Genomic DNA, 17,669 nt, shown 5'->3' with positions numbered 1-17,669 from the left:
CAAGACATCCAGCTTCCAATGCGCTGATGGCAACAGATAAGTAAAAAGTGAGCTCCTCGGACGCACGACAACACACCAACTGAAGTGGAAAGCGGCTCCTGTTCTGCTCCTTATCCCATTTCGGACGCTGCGTACAAGGCGGTCCGGCTTCAGACTGCTGCGGGACTGATTCAAAAGGAAGAAGTCAGAGTCAAGAGGACAGTCTCGCCTTTAACTTGTGCGTTAAGTTTGCCTACGGTTAGTGTTCGATTTTTTTTTTTTTTGGCTCTTTATGTCAGCGAATTAGTGTCGACTTTGAAGTATTTATAGGTGGAAAGCAACCATTTTCGTTTGCAATCTCGAAGACTAGATTTGACTAATGACGGCAGAGGTCCAGCAGCCCCCAGCGCAGACTCCTGCCCAGAGCAGCCCCATGTCTGCTCCGGAGAAGCCGCACGGACAGACGGCAGTGATGGAAACCGCCTCCTCCACTACGAAAACCAAAAAGACAAACGCAGGGATCCGCAGACCAGAGAAACCGCCATATTCATACATAGCTTTAATAGTCATGGCTATCCAGAGCTCTCCCACCAAGCGCCTGACGCTCAGTGAAATATACCAGTTCCTGCAGAGCCGCTTCCCGTTTTTCAGGGGCTCATACCAGGGATGGAAGAACTCCGTGCGTCACAACTTGTCCCTGAACGAGTGCTTCATCAAGCTGCCCAAGGGCCTCGGCCGGCCAGGGAAGGGCCACTACTGGACTATCGATCCGGCCAGTGAGTTTATGTTCGAGGAAGGCTCCTTCAGAAGGAGACCCAGGGGTTTTAGGCGCAAGTGCCAGGCGCTGAAGCCCATGTACAGCATGATGAACGGCCTGGGATTCAACCACATCCCCGAGTCCTACAACTTCCAGGGGAGCGGCGGGGGCCTATCCTGTCCGCCCAACAGCTTGTCTCTGGACAGTGGGATTGGGATGATGAATGGACACTTGGCAGGTAACATGGAGGGGATGGGTCTGTCCGGGCACACCATGTCACATTTGTCGACCAACGGGGGACATTCCTACATGGGAAGTTGTACAGGATCCACTGGGAGTGATTATCCCCACCACGACAATTCCGCATCCCCTCTGCTCACCAACGGAGGGGTCATGGAGCCTCACCCCGTCTACTCGAGCTCAGCCTCGGCCTGGGCTCCGGCCCCCTCGGCCTCGCTGAATAACGGGGCCTCCTACATAAAGCAGCAGCCTCTGTCTCCTTGTAATCCAGGGGCCAACCCGCTGCAGCCAAGCTTGCCCACACACTCACTAGACCAACCTTACCTGCACCAGAACGGGCACAGCACTACAGATTTACAAGGTGAGCGCACTGGTGCCATTTCCCTTTTATTTTATCTGCTTCTGAAATGTGCGTAAAACTGTGAATCCTGTGGATAAAATGAAATTATAGGAAAAATATGACACGATGATGTACATGTATTTACAAATATTAAAACTCAAACATTTAATGACATGGGGAAGTAGATATTAGTTTCCATATAGGCCTGATGGAATACGGATTTTATTTGTCTTATGCCAAACGTGAGCCTAATGGAAATACTGAGCAGGGTCACTTTACCTGATCTGAATATCGATGTATTTATTTTACTCTTACTAAAACAGGTTTATCTCTACTATACAAAATTGAAGAATAATTCAAATTGAAGCTGTTAAAGAAAATGATGCAACCAAGAGAAACCACCCATGAAAATGAAGCCTCCTCTCTGTTCTGCTCCCAGTTAAATGGAGTACAGTACTCCAAAATAAAACCCAGATATCAGGGGTTTCAAACCCATTTAAGTTTCTGGAAATTATAAAAAAAAGGAGAGCGAGAGAGACACCAGAGGGCAGGGGGAAGTCTGCCGGGACAGTTTAGAGTCGTGCCAATCTCCGGGCAAGAAAAACAAGCGCGGTTAGGACCAGTCTGCCTCGCCCCGAGGCCCCGAGCCCTCCGGGACTGGCGTGCGAGAGGGCCACTGTCAATTAGCCCTGCAAGCCCGCCTCCCCTTTTCACAATCTTTATCGTGCTTGCTAAATGGACCTCGGGTCTGTGAGGAATACAGTATTCTCCAACTTTAAATGCTTATTTGAAATTATTCGGCATGGGGCCTCCTCACAACAAAATATGTTAGGACAGATGTGTGGAAACACGAGAGGGTTACCAGTAAGGTTTGACACCCCTTTAATTAAACAAAGTTAGTGATAGTAGGAGGATTATTTTTAGCTGTAAAGACGTATTTTATATCTAATGGATCAATATAATCACATTTCCTCTTAGAGCAGTCAGATTCGAGGCTATAGCTGCTCTAAGAGGAAAAATCTATCATGGATAATATCTATCATGGACCATTAATTAACAGTTAATATTAACAGGAAAAAGAAAAAACAAACATGTTATATTATTTTTAGATATTTTTTTCAGAGCTTCAATTAACATTCTGAGAAATAATCAGTGTCATTAAAGCGCCACTGTGACATCACATGCCTTCATTGTTTTTAACCCATATTTTAAAACCCCTTCACGCAGGTATTCCTCGGTACCATTCCCAGTCTCCAAGCATGTGTGACCGAAAGGAGTTCGTCTTCTCGTTCAACGCCATGACATCCTCGGCGATGCACTCACCGAGCAGCGGCTCCTACTACCACCACCAGCAGGTCTCCTACCAGGACATCAAGCCCTGCGTCATGTGATGCCTCCGCGGACAACCTGCAGACCGGAGGACGCAGTCACTGACTCGAGCCACGCGGCCCCAGCGAACTGAAAACGAGAACAAACGAGTAAATAACCACTGAGAGACAGGCCTGGCCCCGGCCCTGGAGAGCGCCCACTCGCCTCAAGTAGACCGGACTACTTTTCTGTGCTGTTTTACGCAGCGACAAAGACGCGGAGACAGGCCGATCACAAAGCAACCACATAATAATAATATATAATAATACAGACTTTTTCATGCCGTCAACCATCGACCAGCGGGGTAAAGACTGGCTGTGTGAAACCCTGTTGCTGTTTGGTACTTAGTCCTGCAGAGCGGATGACTACCACTTCACACTTGTGTCCATGTTTATTCTTCTTGTTAAAGCAGGCCAATGTAAAAATGCACACGTCCATTTTCTCCCAAGTTTTTACTTTTCTTTGACAAATTAGACTGAGGCTCTTTTTCTTTTTGGACTTTCATACCATCGTTGAATTTTGAAATGAACAATTATGGACATTACATATACGTGTCCATATATACTGTGTAAAAACGATGAAGGCACTTTTTGAATAGCCTATAAGCGCAACTTTTTATTTATTCTTTAGGCCTACATATTTTAATTTCAGGCGAATTGGCCAAGGAGGTATATGCTTTATTGGCAATATTTGTCAGAACGCTTGTTATTTGTTTTAAAATGAAAATTGAGGATATATTGTAAGCACTGTTATGTCGTTTGTGTTAGATGTATGTAGACCATTACTTTCAGCACTGTATACTTATATATTGTTAGGAAAATTAGCAAAGGCCTGCCAATGAGGGCTAACAGGCTATATTACAACAAATCATTTGTAAGAAATAAAATATATCTGTTGGGCTGTTTAAGCCTAAATCCACCAAAAAAAAAAAAAAACAAGGCATAGTTCGATTTCATCACACACCCACAGCTCATGGCAACGTTTCTGGATCACTGAAAACAAATGTGCCACCAAAACTGCACATTTCTCTGATTAAAATTGCGCAACCGACCCAAATTTAGCGGTAGGCCAATTTAAGAGTGAGTTTTTAGAGTGAGGCAATTTCTGCTTTTTCCTGCAAGGTCCTTCAACATGATTCTTCCATTCATGTAAAGGCTAGCAATTAATTAATTAATCAAACTAAAAAAAAAGGAGAGTGAACGGGGTCCGTGCGGGTTTACTGGGACACTGAAGCCACAAGTCTAAAGCACAATACGCACGTAAGGTCCAAACCGCAGCAGAAGCACAGAAACGTGTTAAAGGAAGATCACAGCAACACAAGTTTAACAGTTTAACTGACCAGCGCATGTTATTGTACAGTGAGATTACATGGATTTCCACAAAACAATGATTAATCGAATAGAGCTTTTAAATAAATGGTTTTAAGAGTCAATCCCATCACGCCCTCTGTGTAACGACAGTGCACGGAGCAATTAAGCGTAACAAACGAGAGGCAGAGCTCTAACCCGCGTTTGGTTACAGGGTGAAAACCTGCAGCTCCGTCATGGCTCTGGTACATTCACAGCAGTGTTCCTCAAGAGCATGCAGTCTAAGGATTTTCCTGCTAAACTCAGGGCTGTCAAAGATGCACACGCCTTTTGACAATCTACACAAAGAATGGGCTTTACGAAAATAAACCTCTAACTACTTGTGAAGAGGGGGGGGTGGGAAAAAGGTTCAGTGGGCTTCTCGTGAAATATGAAGGGTTGCTGTGCAGCTGACAGCTTTGTTTCTCCTCTCAAAAACACCATTTAATATTACAGAAACATCAACCTCAAAGTGCAAAGCAGGAGCACAAGAATAAGATGGAATTCAGTTTACACACAGATAGTGTAAAAGCAAACATCTTATCAGAAATATTACACTTGTTATATTAGAAAATATTGCAGACAGCACAAAGCAAATTTTAAGGTTTCCAAAGTTCATAACTGTTAGTTTTACCAGCAACTATTATCAGCAGCATATCAAAGCAAATGCAAGTAATATTCATTTTCATTGACACAAATAAGAAAGTGCAAATATCTTTGAGGAGATGATTTTTTACTTTCAGAGACGTCTGTGATTTTAAATAAAAGCAGGTGGCTCTTATGTACAAAAACATCATGGGCAGAAATCTATTCTGTGAACGTCCGTATTTCCCCCAATTAGATCACTGTGATGCACATCTCCTGTGAGTTAGATCAAGGAAAAGAATTGTAGTTTAAGACGTCTTCTTGTTAATTCTAAGTAATGTGGTTGAAGCGTGTTCACACAAACATCTTCAGGTCGTACCAAGCCGTGTTTTAATACTTGTGTAGCTTTGATATCTGACAACATGACCACCGGCTGAACCCCAGTGAAATGAGCATGCCACCGAGCACAGGGACAGCAGGCTCTACCACAGCATTTAACAAACTGATGACATTTGCCGGGGGTTCAGTGCGCTGACGGGGCTGAGGGAGTGAGATGGGGGGCTCCACAGCTGTTCCCTCGCCAGGCCTGGATGACAGCTCCATAAAAAGCCCGAGGCCTGCTCTGTGCAGACAGACACGCCGTGTGCTTGTGTCTCACTACAATCTAGACATCAGTGAAAACAGGACACTTGTCTGGCACTGCAGAGCAACATGAAAGTCATGAGTTACCAGGTGATGCAGGTTATTGGGTTCTTGAGTCCAAATGAGCAGCCTGCCTGTGTACTGATATTCTCAGTATTTCAGTCTGAGTAAATTCTTTGTTCTGTTCTCTCTGAAATCCAACTGGTGCTACTGCAGATAGAGCCACTTTCAAAACAAGGCAACAATCATTTACAAGAAAACACTAACTGGAAGCATAATCCAAAGTTCGCTCAAAATCACTGCTGAAATTTAAGTTTAAAAGCTGAACATTCATTTATTTGTTTTGTATTTGTGAGTTTTGTCAAAATCCATTCAGTGATCTGAGCTATCAACCTTAACTTTAACTTCAGCCCTTTAATCACTGTCTCATCAGAAGAACAAGTGTGTTATTTGTGAGGTTAGTTTGAGGAGTTACAGGCTTTGTTACAACTGGACTAGAATAATGCTGTTGATCAGTGTCATTTCTCAAATGCTGCAAAGCAATGTGAAGATGCGTCACTCCTCGAGTATTTATGTCCTGTTAAAAAAAAGACACCACGTCGAAACCTGTGCAGTCAAACACTTTAGTAGAGAACGTCATAACGTGTTACAGACAGATGCGTTAACACCAGAACAGTTCAACCACGCGTGGCAGCATCTCTTTAAATGGTAAGGCTCCCTTCATATTCAAAGTGACCTAACATGGCAGAATGCCATTAATATCATTTTTTCTTATCGTCAAAAAGATACAAACATCACTGTTTAAATGTACACTGCATATGTCCAAAATATTCTGAAAAAAACCAAACCAAGTAAAAAACAAAAAGCACCCCTCCGATGAGGCTGAACCTCCAGTTTTGTTAGTTTTAAATAAAACAGGTTTTTAGAGAATACCTAAATCCTCAGTTATGCGCAGGGACGAACTGTGCAAAAATGATGACGTCTAAATTACAGCGATGTAACTGCATTCTGCTGCTGTAGTCTGAAATCAGAATGGCATAAAAATGTGTTCCCATCATTACATATTTGGTTGAAACTAAAGATTTATGGCAATTTATGTCAAATGGGCCATCTATTTCAGAAACTGGCAATAGTCAATTTAAGGTCATTCAAATGTCAAAGATTTTTAGAAGATGAAAAATTAAAATGGTGGAAAATCTCCACGGTCAAACATCGGTGTGGCCGAGGTGGATGTGAATTTCTAATTTTACTAATAGGCTTCGTGAGGATGGTAGGAATTGTACAAATGGCCACATAGTGGTGCTATCTGCAACCAAAACTAATGAGTTCTTCTTTGGCCCACGGCCTTTTTGAGAAAACCAACAAGCAGACAAACACATCTGAAAACATGACCTTCTGGGAGGAGGAAATACTGATGCTGAACTGCATTACTAAAATTCAATTAACACTGGTATTTAAACAAAATACTGTATATACATACAGTCTGTGTATTGAAAGGGAAATTATTGTAGTCTATCAAAAAAAAAAAAAAAGACAACTTAAAGGAATAAAGGTGTGTGTTAATAAACAAGGCACATAGGTGTATGGTTAACTTTAGTCAAACGTATGTAAACAATACTTTTCTAACGAAACACTTTATGCTGCTGGAATTCAGCAATTGCATATTGTATTTAGATTTTGTTAAACTCACTAGCCTTGGCAGTCACTTTTAGATGTTTAAGGTTCATATAACTGAGGTCAACTTGTAATGTGCATTTAACATCACTCCACCATCAACACATCCTGGGCTGTGTATTGCCTACTGCCATTACTGCTCAGTCTTCATTGGTGTCACTCTTAGCATCTGGTGCTGTGGTAGTTTTCTGAGGCCTTGATGGTCTGGGTCTCCTATTGGACTGTCCGGACCGCTTGCCTCCCCGCTGGCTCTTGGCCAGCTCGGCGTGCAGAGTGTGATCATTCAGACTGAGCCCCTGCAGGGCCTCCAGGGCCTGCTCTGCAGCCTGAGGGTCACTGTAGTCCAGGAAGGCCCTGTGCTGAGCTCCCTGCCAGGTGAGCCTCAGCGGGGCTGCCTCCCTCTCTCTGAGGGCAGCTTTCAGCTCACTGACCCGGAGCCCAGCAGGGATTCCCCCCAGGTAAACAGTGGTCACACTCTGAGACATGACTTCACTTCCACCCTCCTCTGAGCCCTTCTCCCTCATGTTCCCTCCACTTTTTCCCCTTCCTCTCTCATTCACTTCTCCCCGTCTAGCTCCCCCACCATCTCCTCGGCTTTCCTTCCTCACTCTAGCTGGGCGCTGTCTGGCTTTCGGTTCTGACTCTGCTCTTTTCTCCTGTTTATAGTCCTGTCTGGGTTCTCCCTCAGCACCCTGCTGCGCGTTCTGCCTCGGCCTCCGCCTGCTTTGCCTTTTAGGCTGGCCGGTCTGCTCACCAGGCTCTGCTGCGACAGGCGCCGCCCCCAGTGTTACATCCTTTCCCGCCTGTTCCTCCAGAGCACGAAGCTTCTTCAGGATGGGGATCTTCTCCAACTTTTCTGTGTCCAGCTGAAGACACAAAACTGGAAAGGTTCAGCAAGGCTAAATGGGGAAGGGTGTCACACACAGCAAACAGTTAGCCCTGCTTGGAGCCAATGCACCATACCGACGGATGAATTAAATTATCAACAAAGCGAAAGCTGACAAATTAATTGATGTTATTCCATCCTGCTCATACCGATGTTATAGTTCTAACTATCTTTATAGCATCAGGACATTTCACTTCCCCAGCAGTTAAAAATAAAGGCTGCTCTCTTGATTTGTTGGGCCTCTAAGTGTCTTGGCAGCCTTTGATGCTGACCAGTCCTGTAAAGGATATACGGGGCTATTGTTTTTACACTGGCCTGTTTGACCCATCGCTCCCCTGCCCCTGTAGAGCCGAGCTGGCCGGGCAGAGGAGCCTTTGATGATCAGACTTGGCCTTCCTGCCAGTGAGGTCACTGGGTCCTGTTTACTTGCAAGCGTGTCTTAAGGAACCCAGAGGTTACACACAAACTCTTCACATGTTAAGAATAATGTCCTCCATCACGTCTAATTAAAGACAAATTATCCGGTGGAAAAACACGACGTCTCTCCGCCAGTGTCAGTAAATCAGAGGCAGTTTAAGGTCCAGATTTAAATATAGACTGAAGATAAAGTGAGACGTTAAAATTAAAAACACACACATTACAGTTAATTCATTATTTTGTTGTCTTGGCAAGATCCTTCCTGTGTTTTGCCGTCCTAAGAGTACATTTATGTACTGTATGTAAAAAACTAAAATGCTAGCTCATTCTATTATTATTGCTGATTAAACAAGTGAGCAAAAAAAGAGTTTTACTGTAACAATTATTATAGTACAGAGACAGTGAATGCATCCAGAGGCAGAATGAAGTCTTTTGACTTTGGTGTAGTGTCATTAGACGTCCATTAGAGGGCAGTGTGTCGCTGTGCAAAGAAATACTTTGCTCAGGACAGAGCATGTGTGTACAACCAGCTTATACATATCTGTTCAGTATATCCATTTTAAGAGTCATGCAGCTTTGTTGTCAAATTAGGTGTTCAAGAAGCAGCTAAAACATTACAGCACACATGCGCTTTGTAAACAAAGTGATCTGTTGTTTGTAACACATTTTATTTTATTTGGGATAAAAAGTCATCTTCATCCCACTGGATCTTATTCATACCCTCCCCTAGATGAGTGATAATATTTTAGGTTAATTTTATACCTGAGTGCTTCAACTGTAGTACAACACTGGTTCTGATGCTGTAAAGATGTTATTCTTACACTTTTGAGTTTATGTTCACCAAATGCTAATTTCCTCAGTCTGAAGTAGAACCCTCTTCATGGTGTTCTCATTTAACTTCATACAATTTATAAGACTGATCCATTTTAAGATTAATACGCTACATAAGGACTGAATCTCTGATGGATTGCTTTTGATTAAGGTATTATTGAAGGGGCTGCAGTGAGGTTTCCTATCTTATCTGATGTACTGTATGTCTGTATTGTGGATTTACAGTAGCACAAGACACAGAAATGTACCTTAGTCCAGATGATGCCTTGTGGTTTGGGGAACAGGCAGTTTGTCTTAATAACTCTGGTGGGTGTGAGGATGTAGTCCACAGTCATGTCATGACTTTCTACCAACTCCTCAGGAATGTCCACCACCTGAAAGCACAAATACCATCATGTCAGCACTTTTTATTTTTAGACATATTTAGACATCTTTGTGACAATTTTATTAATTAGGAGAAAAGGAGAGTATTTATCAGATTCTTATTTTCATTTATTTAGAATTTCAAGTTAAAACCTTTGATAGTTACATCTGCCAAAATACTTGTGTACTCACATGAATGTATGATTTGTATCACACATTTGCTGTTATTTTACATTACATGTCAAATTGATGAATTGAAAAAATATAAATAATAACTTAAAGTGTAATTTTCATTCACCACTATGGCTATAGTGGCATTTTAAGTGACATTTTTTAATGCTATGGTGTTCATCTGGTTTTTATTCAATAAATTAAGTGTAGAGAGCTTTAATTAAATAATGTCTCCTGTACTTGGACATGTACATTACAATCCATAAATCAACGTGATCAGAACTCTAATAAGTGAACTAACCTGGCAGTCATGGACAACAGTAACCACCACAGTGGACTCGTTCACAGCTCCCATTGATGCCATCATGCCGTACTCCATGTCAGCGTAACCCTCTCCTTTTCCGATCCGAAAGCCTGCAGGAGCAGACAGGAACCATGAGGAAGGAGAACAGTCGACACTCAACCTTTGATTTGGCATTTTCTTGCTTGGACTATATCACAGATCCTTTCTGTGTATAAATCAGAAACAACCAGCATCTGCATCACATTCAGCATTTTTAAAAACACTGAATTATAACACACTGACGAGCATGCGGAGGGCAGCTGTAATAATTCACTTCACTTCATAAAAATCAATGAAATGTAGCCTGATGTGCAAAGCTTTATGAGAACCATGTGACGTTGTACACTCATTTGGAAATGTATGCATTACGGTAAACATGTCTGTTTCACCGCAGCACTTCGTCTGTTATCTCAGGCATTTTGAAAATGAGGATCCAAATGCACTCTGAGTGATTTTACATGGAGAGCAGAACACAGCAGAACCCACAAGGAGCAAAATGGATCTGATTATCCACATCTGCCCCCACTCCCATTTTCTGTTCTTCTTCAAATCTGTTCTGGTGCGTCAGTGGGCTACAAAGCACATGCAATAATCAATACACAGTATTTGTGTTTGTGTCATTTTCCACAGTGTAATCAACACCCCATACAGGATATTATGTCTAATCTTCAAAGTACAGTCAGTATCTATCAGCAGACTGTGCGTGTTTGGTCATCATCAAATATACCTGGACTCTATAATGTTAATTACACTGTACAATACAACAGAACACATGTGGCTTTAACTACTGTTTGTTGACAGGTGAAGAGTATGTTTTAAGCTGGTTTTCATTAGATTCAATATACTGCACTTTACTGTTTATATGGTGAAATTGGTCTATGGCTCATAGCCCTGTTACAATAATTATAACAAAATAAAATTGCATAATAAACAGATACATTAGCAGGCACATATGCATACTAATTCATCATCTGTTAGTGGGGAAATGTGTAATATGCTGCCAGTGTTTAACTGAGCTGTTACCTTTCTCTGACACCGCCACAGAACCAACCACCACCAGGTCTACCTTCATCTTTGTGTCCAGGCCAACAGGCACACTGAAGTCTTTCACACCCTGAAGGAGCAGGTTCAGAGGACAGGAAGAGAAGAAAAGATGGGAATGGGTTAAATGTTGGGGGCTCATCAGCCATAATTACATTCTGGGTAAAAAAAAAAAAACATGTAAAATCAGCAAGTTGAAACCTGTGAGGAAGAGCAAATACGTAGCTGTTCCTTGTTGGCTCCCTGGGGAGGAGTAATTCTATTGAAAAGGCCGCTGCGAAGACGAGGAGTTGGGACCAATAATGTTTTCTGTGCCTGCAAAGATTAGCCCAAGAAGACAAGACATTTACTGTTATTTTTTTTTATTTGTACATTAAATCTGAATTGAACGTAATTGAGTGAGTGATGCTGAAAATAGCAAATGCACAGCAATAAAAACCATTCTTGTGCCTGAAATGGGAAACACAGAAACACACGATCTTATTTGGCAGATTCTGGAGTCTAATAGCAGATCTGTAATCCTCCACTTTCTTAAACAGTTCTTCTGTATTTCTAACTCACTTTCTAATACACCACTGCATGCAGCTCAAGTTGACAGTATTGCAAAACAGAACAGACAGAGTAATCATATTTCTGTAAAACAGCCTGAGGCACTCTGGATCTTTGTGCTACCTGTAGCACTGCCAGCCGGGCACCCTCCAGAGGTTTGTCAGGATCCACCTTCACCTCAGCTGTCAGGGTGAACGCCTGCAGCTCACACACCCTGGCACAGGCTGTGAAAGCACCCTGGTTGAAAGGAGAGGACGGCATAAGGGCTGATGATTTTTTTTTCCCCGAGTCCACTTACTTCCAGACTGACAAAGCGTGCCTGCTGCTGGGGTCTGTCTGGGTTTACTTTGACTGTCTGGCTGGACTTGAACTCCTGCAGGTCTGCAAGCCTGTTGCATGCTTCAATTGCACCCTGGCCCATGAGTACACAGAAAGATCATAGATGCACAGACAGGACAGCCATTAATCATTCAAAATACAGCCAAGAGCTACTGATGTGCTGGTGTTATTTTCGTAACAATGATTTAACCAATGACCAAGACATTTACTTTACCAACATGTGAAACACAACACTGTGACCTTAATGAGTGGGTAAGTTGCCATCTCTTTCAGTTAGAAGTCACGCACTGTGTTGATTACATACCTGTTTAGGAAAAGATTGCTATTCTAGAAAGTACTTTTGCTTCAAAACACATCCATCCTCTATACCGCTTATCTGTCAGGGTCGCAGGGGAGCTGGAGCCCATCCCAGCTGACTCTGAGGCGGGGTACACCCTGGGCTGGTCGCCAACCAACCACAGGGTGCAAAACACATACATACAGGCCTAAATATATATATATGTGTATGTGTATGTGTGTGTGTGTTACATATATGTTTACATATGTGTAATTCTACACAACTTTACTTTATCACTTCATAGCCTACTGCTGCTTTTAGAGTTATCATAATCAGCCTGTTTTGTTCTCTTGTTTTTCGACCCATATGTGTACATAGGCATCATCACTGCTTGTATCGTCCTGAGGACACGTGGCCCCCCATGCTAAACATAGCTGACCAGTCACAGTGTCACAGTAAGTGGACCAGAAATTAAAGAATAAAGCCTGAATGAATGACAAAGCAGATATCTGCACAGAGCTTTTGTAACGACTGCGCCATTATTGCCGCTGTATATCTGACATAACAGTTCAGCTGCCAGTGGATTCATTTGGTCCCAGCCACACTTGGTCTTGGTCCTCCAGTTTTTAACCGCTTTAACCTGCCTTGAAATTTGGGATTCTGTTGTGAACAGGCCTTGGAAAGTTAGCCAGGTTATTGTCCTCGATGTAGTCCCAGACTTTCTGACGAATGTCCCATTTGGACGCTCCTGCAGAGAAAACAGAGCAGGCTTAACGCCACATTCACAGTGAAGCAGCACTAGCCAAACATTTCCAAGTGCTCCACACTGACATCCATTTTTAACGAGAAAACCAGCGTCATGAATATTTAACCTACCAGGATGTATTTGTATGACAGGCTGCATTGTGTTAACGTTGATGCGAATGAGTCTATTTTGTGCAAAAGTCGGTTACGCTGCAGTAAAGTCCTCCACGTGAGCTGTGTAACATAATACTGACGGAACAGCTGCTTGTCAGTGTTTATCACTGGTACGGAGCCTCGGGAAGGTCAATCCTTGCCAAACGCGTTTGTCATATTGTAAACCTACTGGGAATCATTTTGAGGAGACAGTGCGTTTAGCACAACACTGAATGACACTAAAGTTTTTAACTTAACGTGAGTATCTCTAGTTTTAACTTTACTACTCCTTCCTCTTTCCACTTCTATAGGTCAGGCAAGGCCTGTTTGTTTGTCCTGTACCTTTCAACAACTAGGTAGCTAATTCACAGGCCATAAAAGAAAGGCATAGCAATGTGAAGACTCTTTTTTAAGATTAAAATTGTGTGGAAGATTTCAGAAAACTGGATAAAATTGAAGCCTCCCTGTAGTGTAACTTAAAATGTGATTCATTGCTTTAGACCTGCCCAACATTACAGAGGCAGCAGTACTTATTTCTACCTGCAGCCACAAAATGAAAGCAGTTAACTTATCAAAAACAGAATTAGCTGTTTCACGTTAAATAATTTGGTTCTAACACAATCAAACTTTTACTTTTACTTGTGATCTTTACTTGTTGCATGTTTTAACATTGCAACTTCTTCTTAAGCAAATGATCTACATGATTTTACTTTTGGTGCTCAAGCACATTTGCATAGACACAATGCATTGTCCTATGTTAACGCACAAGCAGGGATTTTTATTTCTCAGCTTACGATAGACTTTAGAAGTTATTGAAACAATCACAGCTGGTATTGTGCTCGTCGAAGTGGTTTGAAATCAGACATGTATGTATGTATATATATATATGCAAGGCCCAAGCAGCCGGTGATGGGGTTATAGGGGATGACGTGGAACAGAAGACATGCTGGGATGGAGCATTCTTGACAGGGCGGATTCAAATAGTTGTGGTGCCCAGAGTCAATTATAGCTGGAAGAAGAGGATGGGCAGTGTCCTTGGTGAGGAAGGGACCAATGCAGCGTCTGTTGTGTACAACCGCAGGATGAGGTTGTGGTTCAGTGTTCAATGTTGTGGCAGCTGATGGTCTTGAGTGACACTGTAATTGTTAGCAGGTGGTTGTCAGTGATGACAGCGTGGTCTAGCAAGGGAAAATAGAAAATATACATTCGTAAGCGTGTGTGCAGAAAAAAAAATCAGCTCATTGTTGAAGGTGAGGTAGATAAATGGTTAGCTTGAGTGTTGACCAACAGAAGATCTGTGGGATGTATTGGCAGCCGTTTTATCAAATGTAAAGGTGGCATCTGGTGAAAAGGCCTTCATCAATTACTCTAAATATAAAGTTATTGTTCTTCATGCTTTTCACTGACAGTCTTTCTGTTAAAGCAGAGAAATTTTGAAAATCTGAATGTTTAAATTCAGGTTTCGTGAAGATTTGACATGTTTTTATGCTCAATACATTTGCACTTGTAGTCATTATAAACAATAGAACAGCAGGGTATATCACCTCCAAGGACACAACTCAGCTACCATATACACATATTCATTTATTGCATTTAGAAACTACAGTTTTAAAATTCTTTTGCCAGATGTGTTCAGCACCTTATTGTGTGGTCCTTTGTGTCAGTTAGACGGATGAAACTGGAGGAGAAAGGAGGAGCACATGCCGCTCAGCCACAACAGCAGCCTCTGTTCACACACTGTTATTCCAGCAAAGGTTTATGTTGCTGAGTTTCCATTAAATTTGAGATGTTTTTGATTTATCAGTGTCCCCACCAAAGTTTATTCAATTTTACTGTAACTCGGGTAAACAGGAGCATCACTTGCAGGTCTTTAGGTGTCATATGCTGTTCAGCTTAGTTATTGCAGAGAACTATAGTTACTACACTATACTATACTAGAGTACTATTATCTGTGTATTTGCAACAATCTTAGACCATGATGACCCCCATCTTCACCTGAGTGTTCCAGGCAGTCCACAGGTATCAATATTTACATGACGATGGTTGTATAATCTTAACACCACATTCCCAAAGTCCCATGAAAGAAGCCCATTGCCACATAGGGTACTTTACCTCCCTGAACTCACCACAGTAAACCTCAGCATATGAGACTTCATAGTGCTCGAGTCATGTTTCCAGCAATCATACTGGTCAGGACTTTGCAGTGAAATTCCAGTGGATGGTTGTGTTTGTAGCGGTTTTGAAGTAGTTGCAGATGGTCTGAAGTATCCCAGTTAAGACAGAAGGCCCTGAGAACAAGAACTGTTTGACAGTCTCGTCCTGGTATTGAGAAAATGACGAGAGTCCTCCTCCGTCAGTGAACGCTCCTCTATACAAGGAGCTGTCAGAAGGGAAGACATGAGCAGGAAAACAACATTACAGTTGTGAACTTATAAGGATCTTTGTAGCACTTATTGTCATATAATAACTGTCACATCTGTATTTAACTGGTTAAAAATAAAAGTAAAGTAATCATAAGAGTATTACTTTTAACTGGAAACAAACTTAAGAAAGTGGTTTGCAGTATTAAAAATGCTTCTAGTAAATTCTAGAAAATAATTACACTTAGGTACATAACAAAGAAATGAAATTTTCAAACAGAAGAATGAAATATAGAAGTTGAAGAGGTTTTGGCATCATAACTGCTGTGGAATAAAAAGGCATAACATAACAAAGTAACATATAATATTAATGAGAGCTCAGTTTTATTCAAGAGTCCCAGTAAGCTGTCGTGTTGAGTCAGCATGCATAATACCAGGACCCTGAAACTGAGACAGCCATATGAAATTCAGCTATCATTAGTTTTATTATTTACATCTGTGTGTGGCCAACAGGCCATGATCACAACCTGAAATTAGCATGTTAGCATTCTGACATGTGCGAATCACAACACAACATACAGCTGAGGCTGTCATTAGCCTGAGTGTCATTAGCTCAGCGGGTATTTGGTCATAAATTGTGGTATTAGACAAATAAATATTTTGATAACTTAAAGGATCACCAAATGATTATAAGTCATCCTGAGAGGTGCATGAGTATCTGTACCAAATTTCACTGCAATCCATCAAATAGCTGTTTAGACATTTTAGTGAAAATAACATGTTAACTTAATGGTGGTGCCGGAGGAAAAGTCAGAGAATCACCAGAATCTGCAGGGTTCATCCTCTGGGCACCATGGATGTGTATGCCAAACTTTATCCATCCCATAGCTGTCAAGACATGGAAAAGTTCCCTCTCGTGCCACTCCTGTGCAAGAGACCGTAAACAAAGACTTGGTTGCGAAGTACACAGAAGTAAACAGGTTCAAATGTTGTGTTGCTCAAATGATTTCCCAAGAGTATCTGTCTCAAAGTCTCTGACACGGTTTATTCTCTGAACATGCAGGTCTGTTACCACTCAATGTAAAGCTAGGAGATCCAGCAAAATGACTAAATCAAACTAAAAATTTTCAACTATAATCCTTCATCTTTATTATGATCCATATACACTGCTTTGTCTGTGTGGGCTTCCTGTTCAGGGATCCTGGATAACCAGTTTCACCTTTTTTTTTTCAATTAAATGATCAATTGTATTCATATTGTTTTTAATTTAGTGGTTAGACGGGTGATGTCTGTTGTTTGCTTTGATCTTTCTGATGCTTCTGTTTTGTTTTTTTGCATTGAGTGCAGGTGACCACACCTGTTTCCCCTCTGGTGATTCATAAAACTGCCAAATCTAATCTACGCCATGTTGTTTATTTTGGCTCTAAATTAATAGTGTTTTCTAACTAGGGAGGAGATTAAATTACTGTTTGTTTTCTTGTACAGCTCCTTGTGATAGACTCCAGTCACAGAAGGAGGATTAGGATGGTGGTACAGTTTGTGGTGAACAATCACATAATGTCCTGTAGAGGGCGAGCTCTACCAGCAGATTCCACACAGCAGCGTGGAGCACTATTTCCTGCTTCTCTGGAGGTGTGGGATTCAGATTTCCATCAAGTGTCACAGATAAGTGATGCCCCAATGGGTCTATTTATTGTATGTCGTGACTTTTCAAAATTGCACACTCAAATGTAATTCATTAGTCGGTGTTTGGTTGCCACATATCTCTTTTAATCATCTGCCTTGCTACCATCCAGGTAGCATGACTGAGCTGTGTGTATTCAATATGAACTGACCCATCATCAGGTTTAACTTGCCTTCAAGTATGTCCATAAATTGTTATGCCACTTTCATGCACATATACACAGGGGTACTCATTCACACACACACACAATTTCCCCCCTCCAGTGGTCCATAAACCTCCCTGACACCCCATTCTCTCTTTCTGTCAGTCTGGGCAGGCTGCCAGCTCATCCCCCCCCCCTCCCTTTCTCTCTCTCCCTCTCTCTCTCTCCCCCTATTTTGCCCTGGATCTCTCTCTCTGTGTATTCAGTGCATACCAAGCCAAGCCTCACAATGCTGCGTTTACTAAACCAAGTGGCTTAGAAATTTGCAGTGATGTCGCTGTTCCCAGACCTGCCTGTCTGTGGTGGAGTCGCTCTGCGAGGCAGTGCAGCGCTCAGACTACTCTGATGGCAGAGCGGAGCAAGTGGACTGTGCGAGAG

The 17,669-nt window shown here is 42.1% G+C and overlaps 2 protein-coding genes across 3 annotated transcripts; one reads left to right on the top strand and one right to left on the bottom strand.

Annotated features, from left to right (window-relative positions):
* Positions 1-36: 36 nt before the first annotated feature.
* Positions 37-3,721, top strand: foxf1 (forkhead box F1). The gene is made up of 2 exons (XM_070834522.1): positions 37-1,337; positions 2,544-3,721. The coding sequence occupies exons 1-2, from the start codon at positions 359-361 to the stop codon at positions 2,705-2,707; spliced, it is 1,143 nt and encodes a 380-aa protein (XP_070690623.1). The 5' UTR covers positions 37-358; the 3' UTR covers positions 2,708-3,721.
* Positions 3,722-5,862: 2,141 nt separating this feature from the next.
* mthfsd (methenyltetrahydrofolate synthetase domain containing) lies at positions 5,863-13,141 on the bottom strand. 2 transcript variants are annotated; one of them, XM_070836228.1, is made up of 8 exons: positions 13,025-13,141; positions 12,793-12,896; positions 11,656-11,769; positions 11,185-11,298; positions 10,966-11,056; positions 9,901-10,013; positions 9,314-9,439; positions 5,863-7,797 (listed from the first exon to the last, which is right to left on the bottom strand). In XM_070836228.1, exons 1-8 carry the CDS (start codon positions 13,050-13,052, stop codon positions 7,072-7,074), a joined length of 1,416 nt encoding a protein of 471 aa, XP_070692329.1. In that variant the 5' UTR covers positions 13,053-13,141; the 3' UTR covers positions 5,863-7,071. The 2 variants fall into 2 exon arrangements, with proteins under 2 accessions (XP_070692329.1, XP_070692330.1); XM_070836229.1 differs by lacking the exons at positions 11,656-11,769; positions 12,793-12,896; positions 13,025-13,141 and adding an exon at positions 11,831-12,163.
* Between the last annotated feature and the right edge of the window lie 4,528 nt (positions 13,142-17,669).

This window comes from Pempheris klunzingeri, chromosome 1, assembly GCF_042242105.1.
Source record: "Pempheris klunzingeri isolate RE-2024b chromosome 1, fPemKlu1.hap1, whole genome shotgun sequence".
In the NCBI taxonomy this organism is placed as follows: domain Eukaryota; kingdom Metazoa; phylum Chordata; class Actinopteri; order Acropomatiformes; family Pempheridae; genus Pempheris; species Pempheris klunzingeri.
Note: the sequence above shows the minus strand (reverse complement) of the source record. Positions and strands in the feature narration are given on the sequence as shown.

Bases quoted from the DNA above. Each gene is read 5' to 3' on its own strand.
- foxf1 (XM_070834522.1), top strand. From the start codon at position 359: ATGACGGCAGAGGTCCAGCAGCCCCCAGCGCAGACTCCTGCCCAGAGC. The intron at 1,338-2,543 runs GTGAGCGCACTG...CCCTTCACGCAG, and splicing joins CAGCACTACAGATTTACAAG to GTATTCCTCGGTACCATTCC.
- mthfsd (XM_070836228.1), bottom strand. From the start codon at position 13,052: ATGCAGCCTGTCATACAAATACATCCTG. The intron at 11,299-11,655 runs GTAGCACAAAGA...TAATCTTTGCAG, and splicing joins CCCGGCTGGCAGTGCTACAG to GCACAGAAAACATTATTGGT. The intron at 7,798-9,313 runs GTACATTTCTGT...TTGTGTCTTCAG, and splicing joins AAGGCATCATCTGGACTAAG to CTGGACACAGAAAAGTTGGA.